The sequence below is a fragment of the Haliaeetus leucocephalus genome, unplaced genomic scaffold, assembly GCF_000737465.1.
Source record: "Haliaeetus leucocephalus isolate CR32 unplaced genomic scaffold, Haliaeetus_leucocephalus-4.0 Scaffold92, whole genome shotgun sequence".
Taxonomy (NCBI): Eukaryota; Metazoa; Chordata; class Aves; order Accipitriformes; family Accipitridae; genus Haliaeetus; species Haliaeetus leucocephalus.
The window spans coordinates 2206744-2222552 of record NW_010972528.1 but is presented as its reverse complement, the minus strand read 5'-3'; the positions used below and the strand labels follow the sequence as shown (position 1 = coordinate 2222552).

Below are 15809 nucleotides of genomic sequence, written 5' to 3'. Positions count from 1 at the left end.
GTGTGGGTCTGGCTTTGTGGTTCAGATTGGTAGGGTTTCCCTTGCCACCAAAGGGAATGAAAATGGCTTTTCTGTAGCAGGGTAGATTTTGCTGTAAATGCCATGACTGCAGGATCAATGCACAAGCAAGTCCCTAGGTAGGAATTTCAGTTCTTTCTAGCCTAAAAGCTGTTGTGGACTGTCGATGTTTCACCCTGGAGGTGGCTGCATTTCAGCTGCAAAGTCTGTGTTACGTTAGTAAAGCACTTTGGGGGGATCTTTGAAGAGAACAGCGCTCTGCAGGTAAATCAGAAAGCCCACCAGCTGTGTCTTCAGTGTACAGCTCTCCTCACTGGCTGCTGCCTATAAAGGATCTTTAGGAATCTAAGACAAATATGTGGGCTTTGGGAGGTTAGAAACTAATTGGAAGGGAATGGGAGAAGAAGACAAAGGGAGGGTACTGCCCATATTGGGAACCTCAGAGATGGCTTTTCAGTAAGCTATGTGGTGTCTTGAGCTAGAAATAATTATCTTCCCTGAGAGCTACTGATCTTCCTTTAATCCCCTTTTCAGCTCCCTTTTGTGAAGTATATCTAAGCACTATAATAAAATCTCAAACAGGAATGAGTAGCTAAGCATCCTACCTATCCAAATTCAGCAACCCACTGGGCAGCAGTAAAACGAGATATATTTGTCCCAGCAGCAAAGTCAGTAACTTTTAGGCAAATGCCTGTAAAAGAATAGCTTTTCTTGCATTTCTTGTCATTTATTTTTTTGCTAGGAATAGTCTGCAATGTGATATTGCAAGCTCAAGAATGACAGCTGAATAATCGGGACTTCCCTTGTGTCCTTAGAACAATCATCAAAAAATACATTTGTTCTTCTTAAGAAGTAGTGCCAGAGAGAAACACCCTTCCGAAGGAACTGCCCCTGCCCTAATGGGGGTACATAGCAAGATACATGGCAAAAGCCAGGCACGACCACAGGCAGGGACCAGTTCTTCTGAAACTCAGTCAAGTTTGCTATCTTAACCATAATCCCTTGTGTCCTGCAGCTCTTGCCTGGCTGTTTAAATGTATTCTGGCCTTCAGGGGTTATTGTACTCCTGAAAACTGTTGGAACTGGACGGCTAGACTCAACATTTAGATGAGTTAAAGACCATTAAAACACTAGAGTGCTTTGCGATGTTAAATGCAAACGGCTGCTACAAATGAATTAAGCCTCTGCTAGGGCCAGAAATACCCTCTTCTCTCTCTCGAAGCCTTATTATGCTTTGGAAGCATTCCATGAAAGCCAAGAGCAGTGGGGTGTGAATCCCAAAGACCAGAGCTCCTCCTGGAGACTGCTTCGGCAGCAATTCATTCCTGCTGATCTGAGAGGCTCCAGTTCAGCTGTTTGTGACTCTGGCAGTACTGTGTAGGGAGGAGAAGGGGTCTCAAATGAGCAGAGACAGACCATTTAGGGCTATACAGAGTACAGGCAGCTTCTGTAAACTTCCTGGAAACCTATGTGCAGACAGGTTTATTTTTTTGAAGAGCGAGGCTCAGAAGCCTGCCTCTAAACAACAGCTGAGACCCTCCAGCTCACAGGTCTTTGCCAGGTAAAACTCAAACCTCCATGTGTCAGAAGAGCAGAGGAAAGCCTGCCGTCTTGGCTGCCTCCTGGCATTGCATGCCAAAAGTCTGTCTATTACAGCTTTTCTCAACCTGTTCTCCATCTTTCCTGTCAGCCTTAAAAGAAGATTTCCTGAATGACCCCCTGGTGGGAGAGAAAACGGACCAACTGGGACTGCCTCAAACACTGCAGCAGGAGTTTTCACTGATCAATGTGCAGATCCGAAATGTCAATGTGGAGGTAAAGAGTTTCCTTTTTCTGGCTTGTTAGGAGGGGATGTGGGCAGGCTGGCTCATCGGAGCCTTTAGAGGGGAACCTTCTTTGCTGCAGTGACTGCTCTCTGTAAACAAGGTTTATTTTGAGCCATAGAGATCCTCTTGGCCAGGGATGGTAGGAAAGAGGATAATCCTAGACACTGGGAGTGAGGGAGGTGTTTCAGCACGGTAAGTACACTGGCTGGTCCCGAGAAGGCTGGATGGTGTTCTTTTCTCTGCCTCGATGGCAGAGTGGAAACTGACTTGTTCCACTACATGCAGCTGATCTCATTTCAACTGTTTATGAACCCGATCTGCTGAGCCCTCCCTATGCTGCACTCACTCTCTCATTTTTGGCATCTCCCTTGCACGCCAAATACTCCTCTGTGCATGGAAGCTGGCTGGAGACACAGCACTGTGCTGGGATGGGAGGCTTGAGGCAGCTGCCTGTCTCCTTTCCCCACCCCTGTGGTTTCAGAGCTCACGACATGATCCTGATGTAGTTTTCTGAGACAGTGGTATGTGATCTTAGATGGTGCCCATTACTGCTGCACTGGGCCTTGAGCTCTCCATGGCCAAGTGAAGTGGGCTGGGGTGCAGTGGCTGTCGGGAGTAGAGCCTAATTCCTGACTGGCTGTGGTCTCCAGATGCTGGGATGCTGGATGGGCAGTCTGCTGGTGTGAGCTGAGTCTGTCCCCATCTGCCTGGGGTTTTTTGCTGTCACTGTGTTCACTACCCTTGGAAACAGCATGACTTCATCTTATGGGTGTGCAGAGGAATCAGCCCCTCAGCATAAACTTAAGCCACTATAAGTTTGAAAGTCTTTGGAGATCTAACTACAGAGCAATTGCTTTTCCTCACAGATGGATGCGGTGAGTCGTAGCTGTACAGTGTCAGTGCACTGTGGCAACCACAGAGTCAGGATGCTGGTGATGTTCCCTGTCCAGTACCCCAATAATGCTGCACCGTCCTTCCAGTTCATCAGCCCAACCTCGATCACTGCCTCCATGAAAGCAAAGCTGCTGAAGGTGTGTGTGGAGTATACACTGTCTTTATAAATATATAAATGCTGGACACTTGATGTCTAGATTACTGACACAATAAAACATCTGACCTTCCTTGAAGGCACACCACAGGTTGCTTTGAACTGATACATTGTGGAGCTCCTAGGGTGAGATTTTTGTTGGCCTTGCAGCCCAGTATTTGCCTTTCTCCACTGCTGCTTTTTAAACATGTGTTCTTCACTGCTACTCTATTCTGGTGTGATGTGTATTGCCTGAGGATCCCTAACATCCTTCTCACGCAGTTGGCTCCAACACCATAATAGACAAAATGACCAGCTAAGCATCCAGCTGCAGAAAGATAATATTTTTGAGCTGGGATGTTGCCTCCTGCTCTCCTCCACAAACTTTTAAAAATGAGGGGACTTTTTACACAGGCCCTGCTAATTCCAGAGCAGGTGTTTGATCATCTGGTGTAAGCAGTTGTATTGCTGATGAAATCCCTTCCCCAGCAGCAAGTAGATGGATCAGTTTGGGTTCCTTCCTGAAAAAAAACTGATCCAATTTGCCACAAACTGCTATGAAACATATGGGCTACAGTAGTATAGAAGCCCAAATCCTGGCTCAGAGTGTGCTGAATCTAGGTGAACCCTTGGTGCTCTGATCAAAGCTCACAGTTGTTCCTCAAAGCAAACAGCACACCAGTGGGTCAGTGTGGCTCCAGTGGATGTTAGGTGTTGTCTTTGGCCTCTCTGGATCCTGGCATCTTAGCTGCTCTACAGACCAAAAAGGATGTGGGGAAGGTGTGGATGTAACCATGATTCAAGCTGCATCTTGTATGAATTCCAGATATTGAAAGACACTTCTCTGCAGAAAGTGAAGCGGAACCAGAGCTGCCTGGAGCCCTGCCTGCGTCAGCTGGTCTCCTGGCTGGAGTCTGTTGTGGTATGGAGAACTGCGTGGGCTTTCTGCCCTAGTTTGTTGTCTTCTCCCACATCCCACACTTATGACTCTGCAGTGAGAGTCCGGCCTCATTAGACATGTAAATAGACCCCTGTGACTGGCCATTACATTTGTGTAAGCACTTCTGGTTAATGTTGAAGAAAACTGAGCAGATGATTAGATGTGTTTGTTTCTGAAAATCAGGCCCTGAAGATTTGCTGCTTTGGGGAACTCTGCATGCTCACTGATATTGAGGTTAGCAGGAATGGCTGGGGGTTGGAGCTTCTTAGTGGTGCATGGTAGTTTCCCAGCTCAGAGAATATCTCATTGAGTGCCAGGGCATGGTTATCATCTGTGAGAGAAGATAAGAGGTCTCAGGGAGCTGATGGACTCATTCTTGTCTGAAAGGCAGTGGCAGATGTCTTTACGTCCTCAGTTCTAGTCAAAGATCCTGCTAGTCCTATTCTAGGGTCTTTGTTTTCTTCCCTTGAAAAAAAAAAAAAAAGCTGTGAAAGTCTGTTTTTTCTGAAGCCTTGTGCTGAGGTTTTGTAGGGATGATACTGCAGATAAATCCAAGTCACGCTCTGCCCTTAGCTGAGAGATCTGTGATACCTACTCAGCATCCCTGTGTCAGGTATTAGGTCTGTGTGTGGGTGATGTGTGTCAGAGTGGGAGATTTTATCATTCTGGAAAAGCTTGGAGAGTCTCCTCAGGTTTCCTTTCCAAGAGGTTTTGTTTATTCATCACAAATAAAGGGCTTTTTTTTACATGGAAAGGCTTAATTCTGTTTGATTTCAGCAATAATGTTGTAAAAGTGGGAACGTTCTCCATTGTATGGAAATCTGATGACTCAAGCCATGCACTGCTGCCTTTAAAGAATTCTTTAGACCTAAGCCATAGTACTCTTTATCCAAATAAATGCAGATTTCAGCCAAAATTCCTATGGATAGGCCTGAGGTCCCCCAGTATTTTGCACCACCTGCCTTCCTCACTTCAAGACTCCCAGCCTGCATTTGACCCCCTGCAGTTGTATGGCATTCCTATTTAAGGAGCCTTTGTCTCACTTGCATCATTGAGGTATCAGGTTTACCTCAACTCCCTGTCTTGAGATTCATATCCAGAGTCTGAAGGTCAGATTTTCTGTATAGTTTCCCACTGTTTCACCCTAAGTTAAGCTCTGTATTTCAACATAGCTATGGTGGGAAAGAAGCCCTTTCCTCAAAGGTAAATGTGCTTGTAAGTGCCTTTGCAGCTAGAGCAATAACCATGCTCTGTGCTTGATCTGCTCTGGCTCAAAGAGCAAGCACCTTCCGTGAGGCTGCTTGGCCCTGCGATGCCTAGTGCTCCAGCTGGGTTTCCTTCCTGTGTGACTTCTTGGGTAACTTCTGTTTCAGAACCAAGAGGACAGCACGTCCAGCAATCCCTACGCTTTGTCAAACTCCGTAACACCCCCCTTGCCCACGTTCGCCCGGGTCTCCAATGCCTATGGCTCCTACCAGGACTCTAACATCCCATTTCCACGGACCTCTGGAGCCAGGTTCTGTGGTGCAGGTTAGCCCCATCGCTGATTATGTTACAACAGCTACCTGGGGAACGGTCCTTTCAATGCCTTGGGGAACAGTTGCCTCTGAACAAGATGAGGCTTTGGTCACTGCCGTGCAAGGGGTAGGAAATGATATTAAAGTAGTGATGTTGTGATAAATTTACAGATAATGAGACTAGTTAGCAACTGTTTGTAGTTGGTGTTGCATGCGGGATTTTAGGATTTGGAAATCCAGGGATAGTTAAAGAGATGGCCTTTGGCTTGTGACATGTCAGAGGTATTGGCAGACCTGTCTTTTACAGAAGACTGGAAATAGCTATTTTCCTTGCCTAGTTCTCTCCTACCGGCATCAAATTGCTGGATGTATTCTGGTGCTCAGTCTTCACAAAATTCCTGTGATTTGGGGTTGAACTTACACCTTGCTGAAACCATATTCTTGTTACTAACCACTCTTTTCATATTTTTCACCCTTTCTGTTGTCCAAAATAGCTTTTACAAGGTCATTGGGAAACTTCTTCTAAGTGGGAGAGGGGGTACAATCACATCCAGGTTTCCAGGAGAGCGTACAGTGCAAAGACCATCCTTAAAAAACAGGTTATGCTCTGAGTAAGAGCTGTTAAGTTTCACTGAGCTGTTTCAGACGCAAGCATGCCTCCTCCAGACCTGACTGCATCCCAATTTGAGCATGTTTTGAAAGCTACTTTTCATACAGGCCTCACCAAATTCCCAGCAAAAGTAAAACAAAGTAGTATTGCGTTGAATAGGCTCAGTGAAACCTGCTAAGTCCTGAAACTCTTGCAAGAGTGGGCATCTGAAGACACTTGAGATGTTAACAAATGGGATAAGGCTTGTGAGAGAGTGCTTTGAAACCCCCAGATGGCTGGGGTTATCCTTTTGAAGAGGAGAGTTGTACAAGCTGCAATGGTTTCTCTGCATAGCCAAACATCACCTCACTTGCCTCTGGAGTATCAGTGCTTGACAAGTGCTGGTGAAGAGTTAAAACATGAGTATGTGTTTGTTAATTTTGTTTTCCTGTCTTTTCTCTAACATCTGTAAGCCACTTGAGATGGTGCTTTTAAGACAATCATCTCAACAAAACATGCTCTTTAATGGGTTTGCAGGGAGTGGATTTGGGTTGAGAAAATGTGGTTGTCTACTTGTAGTTTAAAAACTCTCAGGGTAGTGGATGGGCGCTCAGCCCCTTGACTCTGATACCTTAAATGACTGGGTTTCCCTGTGTAATCCACCCCTGGGTAATCTGCTCCTCGTTGCATGATCTTTATGCCATGTCCTGTCTCTTCAGGCTACCTGGTGTATTTCACGAGACCCATGACCATGCACCGTGCAGTGTCCCCGACGGAGCCCACACCCAGGTGAGTACCCTAAGTCACATTTGAGGTGTGCTGCTGTCATGGGCAGGAAAGCAACAAGAGGATCAGATCCTGCACTGAAGCTACTGACCTCTAGTGTTAGCTGTGCCCTCGACACAGAGGGCCTGGTCCCTTCTATTACTGGCCCTTAGCAGAGACTCTTTCAAAACACCCGAAACATTGCTAGCAGCTTGGGTTAGTGGTGATGTCAGTGTGAGCCTCCAGGGCAATCTGGAGGGTGAAAGCTCCTGAAAGTGTATTCTCTTGTTTCTAGGTCCCTGTCAGCTTTATCAGCGTACCATAGTGGCCTCATTACTCCAATGAAGATCCGCACAGAGACTCCAGGCAATCTGCGTTTGTACAGTGGGAGTCCAACACGCAGTGAGAAAGAACAGGTCTCCATTAGCTCCTTCTACTACAAAGAGAGGGTAAGTACCAGACCAAAAAACCTTTCCTAACACTTCAGCTATTGTGATCTGTATTCCTTCCATATAGCTGTGAGCATTGCTAGTAAAAGAACCTTCATATTCCTCTTAAGAAGGCATCTTTTTCCAGGCAGCTCTGTAAAAATGTCAAATGGGTTTATCTCCTATTAGTAGCTTCTTTACTAATCCTCTCTAGCATTTGACCTGCTTATTTTGATATTTCTCTACACTGACCATCACAGCTTCCTTCAGTGCATTACACTGTGCATTACGTAGGGTTAAAATCTCACACTTAAGAAGTTGTAGTCTCCGGATAAGTACATGTAGGCAGCTCTGCTTTTCTCAGTACTCCCTGACTCCCTCACTGCCAAGAGTTGTGGCTCTCTGCAGCTTACTGGCAACCTCTCCTGGGTTATGGGGTATAGTTGGTTATTTCTATTACAAGTTTCTTTCAGGGATATGTGCCCCTTTGGACTTTTTTTTTTTTTTTTTTAATAAAAACAATTCCTACATGATTCTTCAAAGATATTCCAGTCCACATACTTCTGGTTTAGGTGTAGGTCTTGCTGTCGTTGCTGTTTACAAGCATGTCTTTGGGGGAGAGTGGGATTGTTTCCTTCTGAGACACAGAGAGTGAGGAAGATCTGTTGGTAATTGTAGGGTGACTGTAGGGTAGTTCTGAAGCAGCTGAGGGCACGATGTGCCTGGAACAGATGCTGTGGGAGTAATAGGCTGCGCAGCTTGCTCAGAAACAAACTCTCTGTGCTTCAGCAGGGGGTGAAGTGGCTTGCAAAAATACCGTAAGCTTCTACCAAGAGCCTGAGAATTTGGAGCGTACACGTAGTTTGCCCACTGTCCATGCTGAGGGCACTAATCTGCTGAAGCAATGGAGAGCTTCCAGATACCCCAAGGAAAACCGAGAGCTGCCTGCACTCTGCTGCAGCGGAGGTTGGGAACTCCTGTCCTGGGAGCAGAGGGAAAGTCAGACCCTTGAGCTCTCATCTGTCCTTGGCACTGAAAGAGGTCTTGATTTTCCAGTAGTGCTGGACATGACAGGCTCTGGGACTTTGTCCTGCTTACATGATGTGAGTTAGTCATTACACCGACCAGCTGTGGGGAGAGTCTCTGTCCCCATTGAAGCTTTGCCTGCATACAGACCCCAAAAGACTCTCAGAGTCCCCATTCTGGTTTTTTTCCCCACACAAACTTTTTGATGAGGAGAGGAAATGGTGCTGCCTGGTACAAGAATTACAGCCTGTTCTAGTCTTTGCAGGAGAGTTTATTTAAAGAGCTACCTCTGTCCTCTGCAGTGTGCTTGTCGCTGACACGCAGCTCTCTAAGATGACAGACAAGGCTAAAAATAACATGTGGAAGCAGCTTGGTGCAATTTCATGTGACCTGTCTCCCCAGCCCTTGTATTGATGGCGACAAGATTTTTGTCACGGGGAAAAAAAATTGAGAGAACAAAGCATGTGTCTAGCCATGTCTGCTGAAAGCCAGAGAAAATTCCTGTGCTCCCCTTCCCCCTGCCAAGCTAGCTCCTCACATGCTGGATTGGAAGAAGTTTAAGGGCCCTAGTAGGGAGCTAGCTCCAATGTTCTTGCAGATGAAATAGTTTAAAAAAAAAAAAAAAACCAACAAAAAAAACCCCAAAAAAACCCAAAATGCATCCCCTTTCAGCAAAGGTTTTCTGATTCTTCAGGAGCTGATGTCATGGCCTCTGTTAGATCAATGCTACATATTTTCATGTCATTTCATTGTGAGGATTTTAAAAAGCCCAGACTCTGAATTTAGTTGACTCCTTTCTCTGAAGCTTGGATTTTATATTTGCATTAAATAAAAGTTAAGATTTTGTGTGTTAAACTCTGATATTATATAACTTCAGCCCCAAAACTGAATTTGTCAGCAATAACCAGATATTTAAATCCCATGTAGCAACAACAGGCATCGCCACCGTTAGCAAACAAATGGAATTTCCCCATTGCTAGACAGGAAATATGTCATGTTCCCATAAAGGCAGGGGAGCTGCTGAACCCAGCAGAGATCTCCTTAGTAAACCAAAATGAAACTAAATCTGGCACAAGACTTTCTGTGCTCATTTAAATGCGTGTGTGTATATATATACACACACAGAGAGAGACACACACACATATATGTATCTTTATTCACACATGCACACTTCTCCTTTCTTCCTTCCTCTTTTTCACTCCTCAAAAAAAAAACCCACTAAAGAATAGAAAGTCAGCAGAAAGGATAAGCTGTATCTATACTGTGGCAATGCCATCAGTGTTTCAAACCTGGATGTCTCTTAAAGAAGGTGCCATGGCTGTGTTTTTCTCCCCCCTAGTTAGAGGGTCATGCCAGTGGGGACCTGGGAACAGCTCAGCCTTGCCTGAGGGACAGCTGTACACAGGGGTGGTGACAGCAGTGTCCTCAGTGCTTCCCATTGGGGAATTTGGCAGGGCTTGGAAACTGCTGCCTCTCAGGACATCCCTCAGGCTTTGCCTGGTGCCCACCCGGTTGCAGAGCTCTCAAATTCACAGCACATGGGAGCATAGGCTGGCAGCAGTGGCTGCCTACAGGAGAGCAGGACTTTGCCGGGGGGACTGAGCTTAGTTTTGTTTCTTCTTCACTGTACCTCATTTCCTTCAACTAACCCTTTTCTTCTCTTGTGAGGCCTGGTGGAGGAACCTGTAGCACAAGGCTACGGTCTTCTCTCTTTCTGTAGGGCTCTGCAGCCAGGCTAATCCCTCGGCTCCCTGACTGCAGGGTTCTCCCAGCAGTGAGATGCAAGAGATGAAGGCATGGCTGATGGTCCTAACTGCCTATCATCAGCTGGAAATAAATGTAAAATACATTGCACACAATACAAATAACCTTTTTTATTGTGTTGACTCTTACAGAACTATAACAGAAATTTTTTTTTTTTCAACTGAGTGCACAGTAATGTGCTTTGAGGGATTCCATTTATTTTTGCTATAATACTGCATTGAGTAGTTAATGAAATGTCTGCAAGTTCGTAATGGAAGCCTACTTTGGACCTATTCTGCATAGACAGTCAGTGAATTTGATTGCTCGCTCAACCTGAATGAGTTCCTCAACCTATAATGACAATTTCTACATGGCCCTGCCAAGTAGCTGGGTCTCTACATCCTTCTAATATCCTGACATGTGGCTTTTGTTTTTTAAAATGAAAGTGAACAGTTACAGCAGGTTCCAGTGAATGAAGTCCTGGAGGATGCTGGATGTTAAAGGGATATCTGAGTAAGCAGGAGTGTTTATTTAGCTTCCTGCAGATTTCTGTGCCATGGTGCTGGACAGATGTGTTAAATGCAGTCTGCACTTAGCTGCCTTCCTCTTCAGCCAAGAGGACTAAAACTGGTTAGAGCAAGAGCCTGGCATGTGGGGCACCAGGGTGTTGTCCTCTGCTCTGCTGTCAATTCATGGTATGAACAAGGTCACATGAAGCAGTTCAGTGCTTCTTGCAGCAATATAACTCTGTGTGGAAGACTTTATTCAGATTTGTGGTTGCCAAAGTCTTCCACAGTGTCTGTGTGGAGCACAGACACAGCAGCCCTTGCTTTTCCAGGGCTGTAGGTGATGTTGTATAGTATAATTGTGTGTGGATGAAAGTGGGGATCGTGGTTTGCAACTGTTTGTTGTGTAACAGAACCATTGGGAACAGTATCTTTTACTCTGCTGGTTCAGGGCACTTTTCATTTCAGTTTATTTACCTTTGTCTTTAATTTTCTTGGTGTCTTTCTTCCCTTTTCCTGGGTATAACGTTTTCACATACAGATGTCTCCTCGCTCTGCCCGGCGACGTTGGTCCATACAAGCAATTAACGACTTCCCGGTACTGTGCGCTGTGCTAATACTGTCCTTGATCTAACCCTGTCTTCTGCCCAAGGCCCAAGAATAAAATGCCACCTGCCTGCCTTTGAGTAACCTGCACAGAGGTGGGGGACTTGCACTCCACACAGGGCTTCAGTAAGAGTGAATGCACGTGTAAGTGGACAGGAGCAGACACTAGTTTGCAGGGTACAAATACCGACCTACAACATGCCTATTTTACTTGGTCTAGCAGTCAGGAAAGGATGCCAAGGGGTAGTTTGAAGTGTAAGAAAAGATCAACCTCTAAGAAACAGAGTGTGCGCTGCAGAGGAGCTGAATGATTATTATGCATCATCAACCAACTGATGAGACTAACATTAGAGCACCTTGTTTCTGAAAAAGATGAAGCCTTGCTGAAGAGGGAGAATTACTTAAGAGCTGTGGAAGAAACAAACTGGTTGAGTTATTGACAATGATCTGTCATCTCATTAAAATGAGCTGCCTATTCTCAGTGCAATGCACCATAAAGTCTTATTTCCTGGAGCAATAAATAGAATTTCTCCTTAATTTGTGATCTTCTCCCAGCCCTTGGAATTGCACCACCCTGCGTTCAGTTCGAGTGGTTGCACTTCCAGCCACCCTGGCAGGTACTCCCTCCTGCTGGCACCTGCCCTTTCGAGACTGCTTTGACAGTCATTTTCCATTAGTCAGGTCCACGTGTCCCTCAAGCTTGAACATCATTCATGTGAACATCTTGATGATATCAGCATTGCTCAAGCTGTGCTGTAAATTTGGGCAATTACTATCTCATCACTCATCTGCCAAGCATAGGCAAAGTTTAGAAAACTCCATTTCAATTTAAAGATGATCTCTTCAGATCCGTTTTTCTTAATGTCTGTGTGAACAACTGTTTTTTCACAGCTGCTGTCCTTCATGCTATCTCTTCATAAGACAGCAGGGAATAAAATAGAATCCTGTAACACCTAATTTAACTTGGTATAATAGGATCAAGCCTTCCTAATTACAACAGCTCTAAGGCTATACTAGCAAATAATTGGTGAAAGAAACCAGAAGTAATTTACTTGACTCCATCAAGGCTTTTTGCAAAGAGCTAATGAAGAAATGTGAGCAGTGGAGACAAGAAATGGAGTTCTGTCTTAGATCGGGAACAGACTGAAAGAAAGAAAACCAAACAAGGAACTTGCCAGCTTGTGGTGTGGTAAATTGTGGTGCACAAAGGGCCACAGTTTTAATTCCCTTACCACTGGCTTGGAAGGAAGAACAAGTAACGATGTGATAAAGTTATAATTTTGTGTAATGTATACTTAAAAATGATACATGGATTAGTCCAAGTCTTGAAGGACTGATTGTATTTGTGGATAACCTTTGGAAGAGGCTAATCACGCTCTATAAAGCTGGCAATAGTGCCCAAGGCGAAGATGTGGGCATGCACGAGGAGAGGTGTGGATTATTTGTGCAGACCTTCCTTCTGGAAGAATTGCTCAGCATTGCTCAAGGTGCTCAGGGAAGCAAGAGCTTAGCAAGTCTAGAAGAAGAAATAACTCCTCCTTCTTTCTAGGTAATGACTAGCCTCCACTTCAGAAATCCCTGTGCTTCAGGGCAGGTGCCAGCTATTAATTGATGTAAGCTATAAAGAAATATTCCTGCTGTGGGGTACTTGATTCAAAAGTGCCTCAGATTGTTGGTTTGTTTTTTTTTTTAGCCCCTTTGTGGAAGGTGCCTGGTACTGTGGGAGATGCTGGAAATAGTAAATGTTGATTATTTTGAAGAGAAAATCCAGGCAGTGCTGCGTGACCTGCATGGGGGAGTTAATCTGTAGGCAGTTGTTCAGAATAAAGGAGCATAGCTTTCTCTAAGGAGCCAGCAATTTTTAAATTTTATCTAAAAAAAATAATACTAGAAGCAGCTTGAAACTGACTTTTAGCAGGTTTAACTCTTTATTTCATAAATGCCTTATTGCAGCTTAATCTTTGGCATCAAGTCTGTTCCCTTCTGTCCGCAACCTTTCTCTTTGCCCTACTAATACCAGTTTATACCACAAACCCTGAAATTTTGCATACGCTTATGTGAAACAGGCACTTCACATTTCATGATGCTACTTAGAGCACTGCCTGCCTCAGCAGGATCCAAAGACACACATACCCAACTGTTCAGCATCCTTTCCAAGCAGGCATGCAGCATTTTCTAACTACTTCTGCTGAGTATGCAGTGATGATGGTGGTTGCTACGAAGCAGTTGGTGGCTTATTCTTGGGCTATCTGTTTCTACATGTAACCCATTTACTGCCATCGTTATCACCTCAGATTGCAGCAAATTACAGCCTTGGGTATGGTAGTGCAGGTGCAGGCTGGCTTTCTTAGTCATTATTCAGTGCTGTTACCCGCTATCACCTCCAACCCCATGATTGTCATAAATGCTCTGGTTTCTTTCCTTCTGGTGCTCTGAGGAGCTGATGAGTCTTAATTTACTATCACTGTAGCTATTTTCTTTCTTTTCTTCCTCTCCTTAAACTCTCAGGAGCAGCTGTGTAGATGCAGTTCTCCTTGGCATGGATTCTAGGCTGCAGAAAGAGCTAGACGTGTTGGGGGCAGTGCAGAAGACCTATGTCTTTGCCCTTCAGCTGTCAATAGTTAGCCTGGTGCATGCATGTTGATTTCTGCTTCAGCTCCAACCGTTATGTTCCCTGCTCCCCCTCGTGACCTGTGCTCCAGCCCCTAGGAAGAGACATATTTTCTGTTCTACCCTAATGCCCGTGAGCCTCAGTGACACCTTTCGATAACACCATAGTGGGAGCTGCTTCTGGGAGAAGAGGTGAGGCAGAAGGGAGGGAGGAACGTTGTAGTGGACCTTGGCCAGACAGACCCAGGCTACAGCTCTCCTTGCCTCTGGTAATCCCTGTTAAAAGTGTTCAAATATTGCCTGGTGGAGAGCTACTCCTGTAATTAACGCCAGCAATTACTTGGTTCAAAGTAGAGCTTCTGCTGTCAATGGCAATGAGCTTTACCTCATCCATGATGTTTCCCATACTTCTGATCATAGTTTTTTCTAACACTTTGTTGCTGTAGCTGAGGCAAACCTGAACTGCAAAAACCAGACATCTTTAATGGTGACTCTACATGTGGTTTTATGATTTTCTTCTGTCACAGCTCGAGGGGCAGGAAGTAGTGGTCATGGAAGTGTAGTACTGGCAGGGCATATGGCCATCAACTGACTCTACTCCAGGAGCTGCGCCAGTGAAGAATTAGGGCTTCCCTCTTTGCCAGTAAATAGGCAGTGCTAAGAGGAAGAAAACAGGACAATGTTGTTGTGAGTCCAAGTTTTCAGGGGGTTCTGATACATTTAGCGTCTTCATTTGTCTGGTGATACGCTAACAGCAAGTAGCGGCAACCATTCATGGGATCTCTTTTCCATTCTCATCCTCATTTGTTGTCATTCTCCTCCAAAAAAAAAAAGTGACTGAATTACCTGTGGAAAGTGATATGTGTTGTCCATGTTTCTAGTCTTTGAAATGCCTGTTGGGAGGCTTCTTCAGTCCGCTCTTGCAGAGGGCAGGAGCAGGTTGAATCTCTTGCTGATGATGGGTCAGAGAACCTGCATCAGCTGCAAGTCCTGGGGACAGCTGGCTTACAGATGGTCAGGAGGTGGCAAGTTGCTCTCCAGATTACCTGCCGAGCTCTAGAAGCCCTTGGTGATAGACCTGCAGAATGTGGTTCTGCATCTGCAAGCCTGGGTTCAAATACCTGCTCGGACACAGCACAAATAACAGCTTTTGTTGTGAGATGCCTGGTAGCCCTTCCAGGACAGTGCCTGAGCTCTTGCCTGATGGCAGGTTGTTGTGCTGGGGCTCCCAAGCTTTGCTCAAGTATTGTTTTTGGCAGCATCAGCAGCTCCTTGCTGCACGTAGGAGACAGCATTTGGCTGCCCTGACAAGGAGTGAGGTACAGGTGCTGCTTTTATTTGGGAACCTGGTTGTAATACAGCCCACATCCTTCAGCACAGGAAGGGTAGCTACATCTTTAGGTGTTATCAAAAGAAGTATAGTCTGCCCAATGGCAAGAGAGCCAGAGCTGATCCAGGCAGGGCCTCAATTAGGAACTGATGGACTGAAAAGAGTTTGGTCTCCCACCTGACCATGTTCTAGCCACCTTCCACTGCATAGCACTGCTCAGCTTTGGAGTGATTTAGCAGATAAATAGTGCAGGTGAATTCTGCTTGGATGAATTACAACTTGAGGGGACATGGCAAAGAACAGAATCATGCCCTAGTCAGACAGCTTTTCCATAGCACTGAATGCTGACAGCCCTGTTTCCACCAGCATTTGACACCTCTGAATGTTGGGTAGCATGCACATTCTGCTTCTCTTTACTCTGGGGAATGGTGGAAGACCAAGGGAACCGTGGTGATGCTCTGTCACATAGGCATCCTTCGAAAAATCCACCTTCACTGCCTTCAAGTCTGAAACACCTCCTTCACTTACTGTCGAGCCTGTGCTTGAGCCTCTGAGCCTTGGTCACCCAGCGTCCAAAGTGACTTCAGGAGCACATCCTTTTTGCTTCTTGTGGCATGTGCTAGCAGTACGCTCAGTGTGGCAAAACCTCCCTCAGCACATGGGCCTAAGCTTGGGCCAGGCAGGCAGTGAAGAAGGAATTAATTTCTTAAGGTCAGTAGTTGGGTTTTTTAAGGGCATTTTGTGTCTGTGATAAGCCTGCCAGGTTCTCATAGGATTGCCTGATCATGGTCAAAGGCAGTTTCGCACCCAGCCATCCCAAAGCTGGCCCGACGTCCACAGTAGAAGTGACCCTGCTTGCAGGTCCAAGTCCTGCCCTT

The 15809-nt window shown here is 45.5% G+C and overlaps 1 protein-coding gene across 3 annotated transcripts in view; it reads left to right on the top strand.

The window, feature by feature from the left end:
- Positions 1 to 15809, top strand: part of WDR59 (WD repeat domain 59) — a 46202-nt gene that overhangs the window by 19088 nt on the left and 11305 nt on the right. For all 3 annotated transcript variants that reach the window (XM_010584259.1, XM_010584250.1, XM_010584267.1), the window contains 6 exons: positions 1709 to 1833; positions 2711 to 2875; positions 3698 to 3793; positions 5185 to 5341; positions 6637 to 6706; positions 6978 to 7131. In XM_010584259.1, the coding sequence (XP_010582561.1) occupies positions 1709 to 1833; positions 2711 to 2875; positions 3698 to 3793; positions 5185 to 5341; positions 6637 to 6706; positions 6978 to 7131 (767 nt within the window). The remainder of the gene's footprint in view (positions 1 to 1708; positions 1834 to 2710; positions 2876 to 3697; positions 3794 to 5184; positions 5342 to 6636; positions 6707 to 6977; positions 7132 to 15809) is intronic.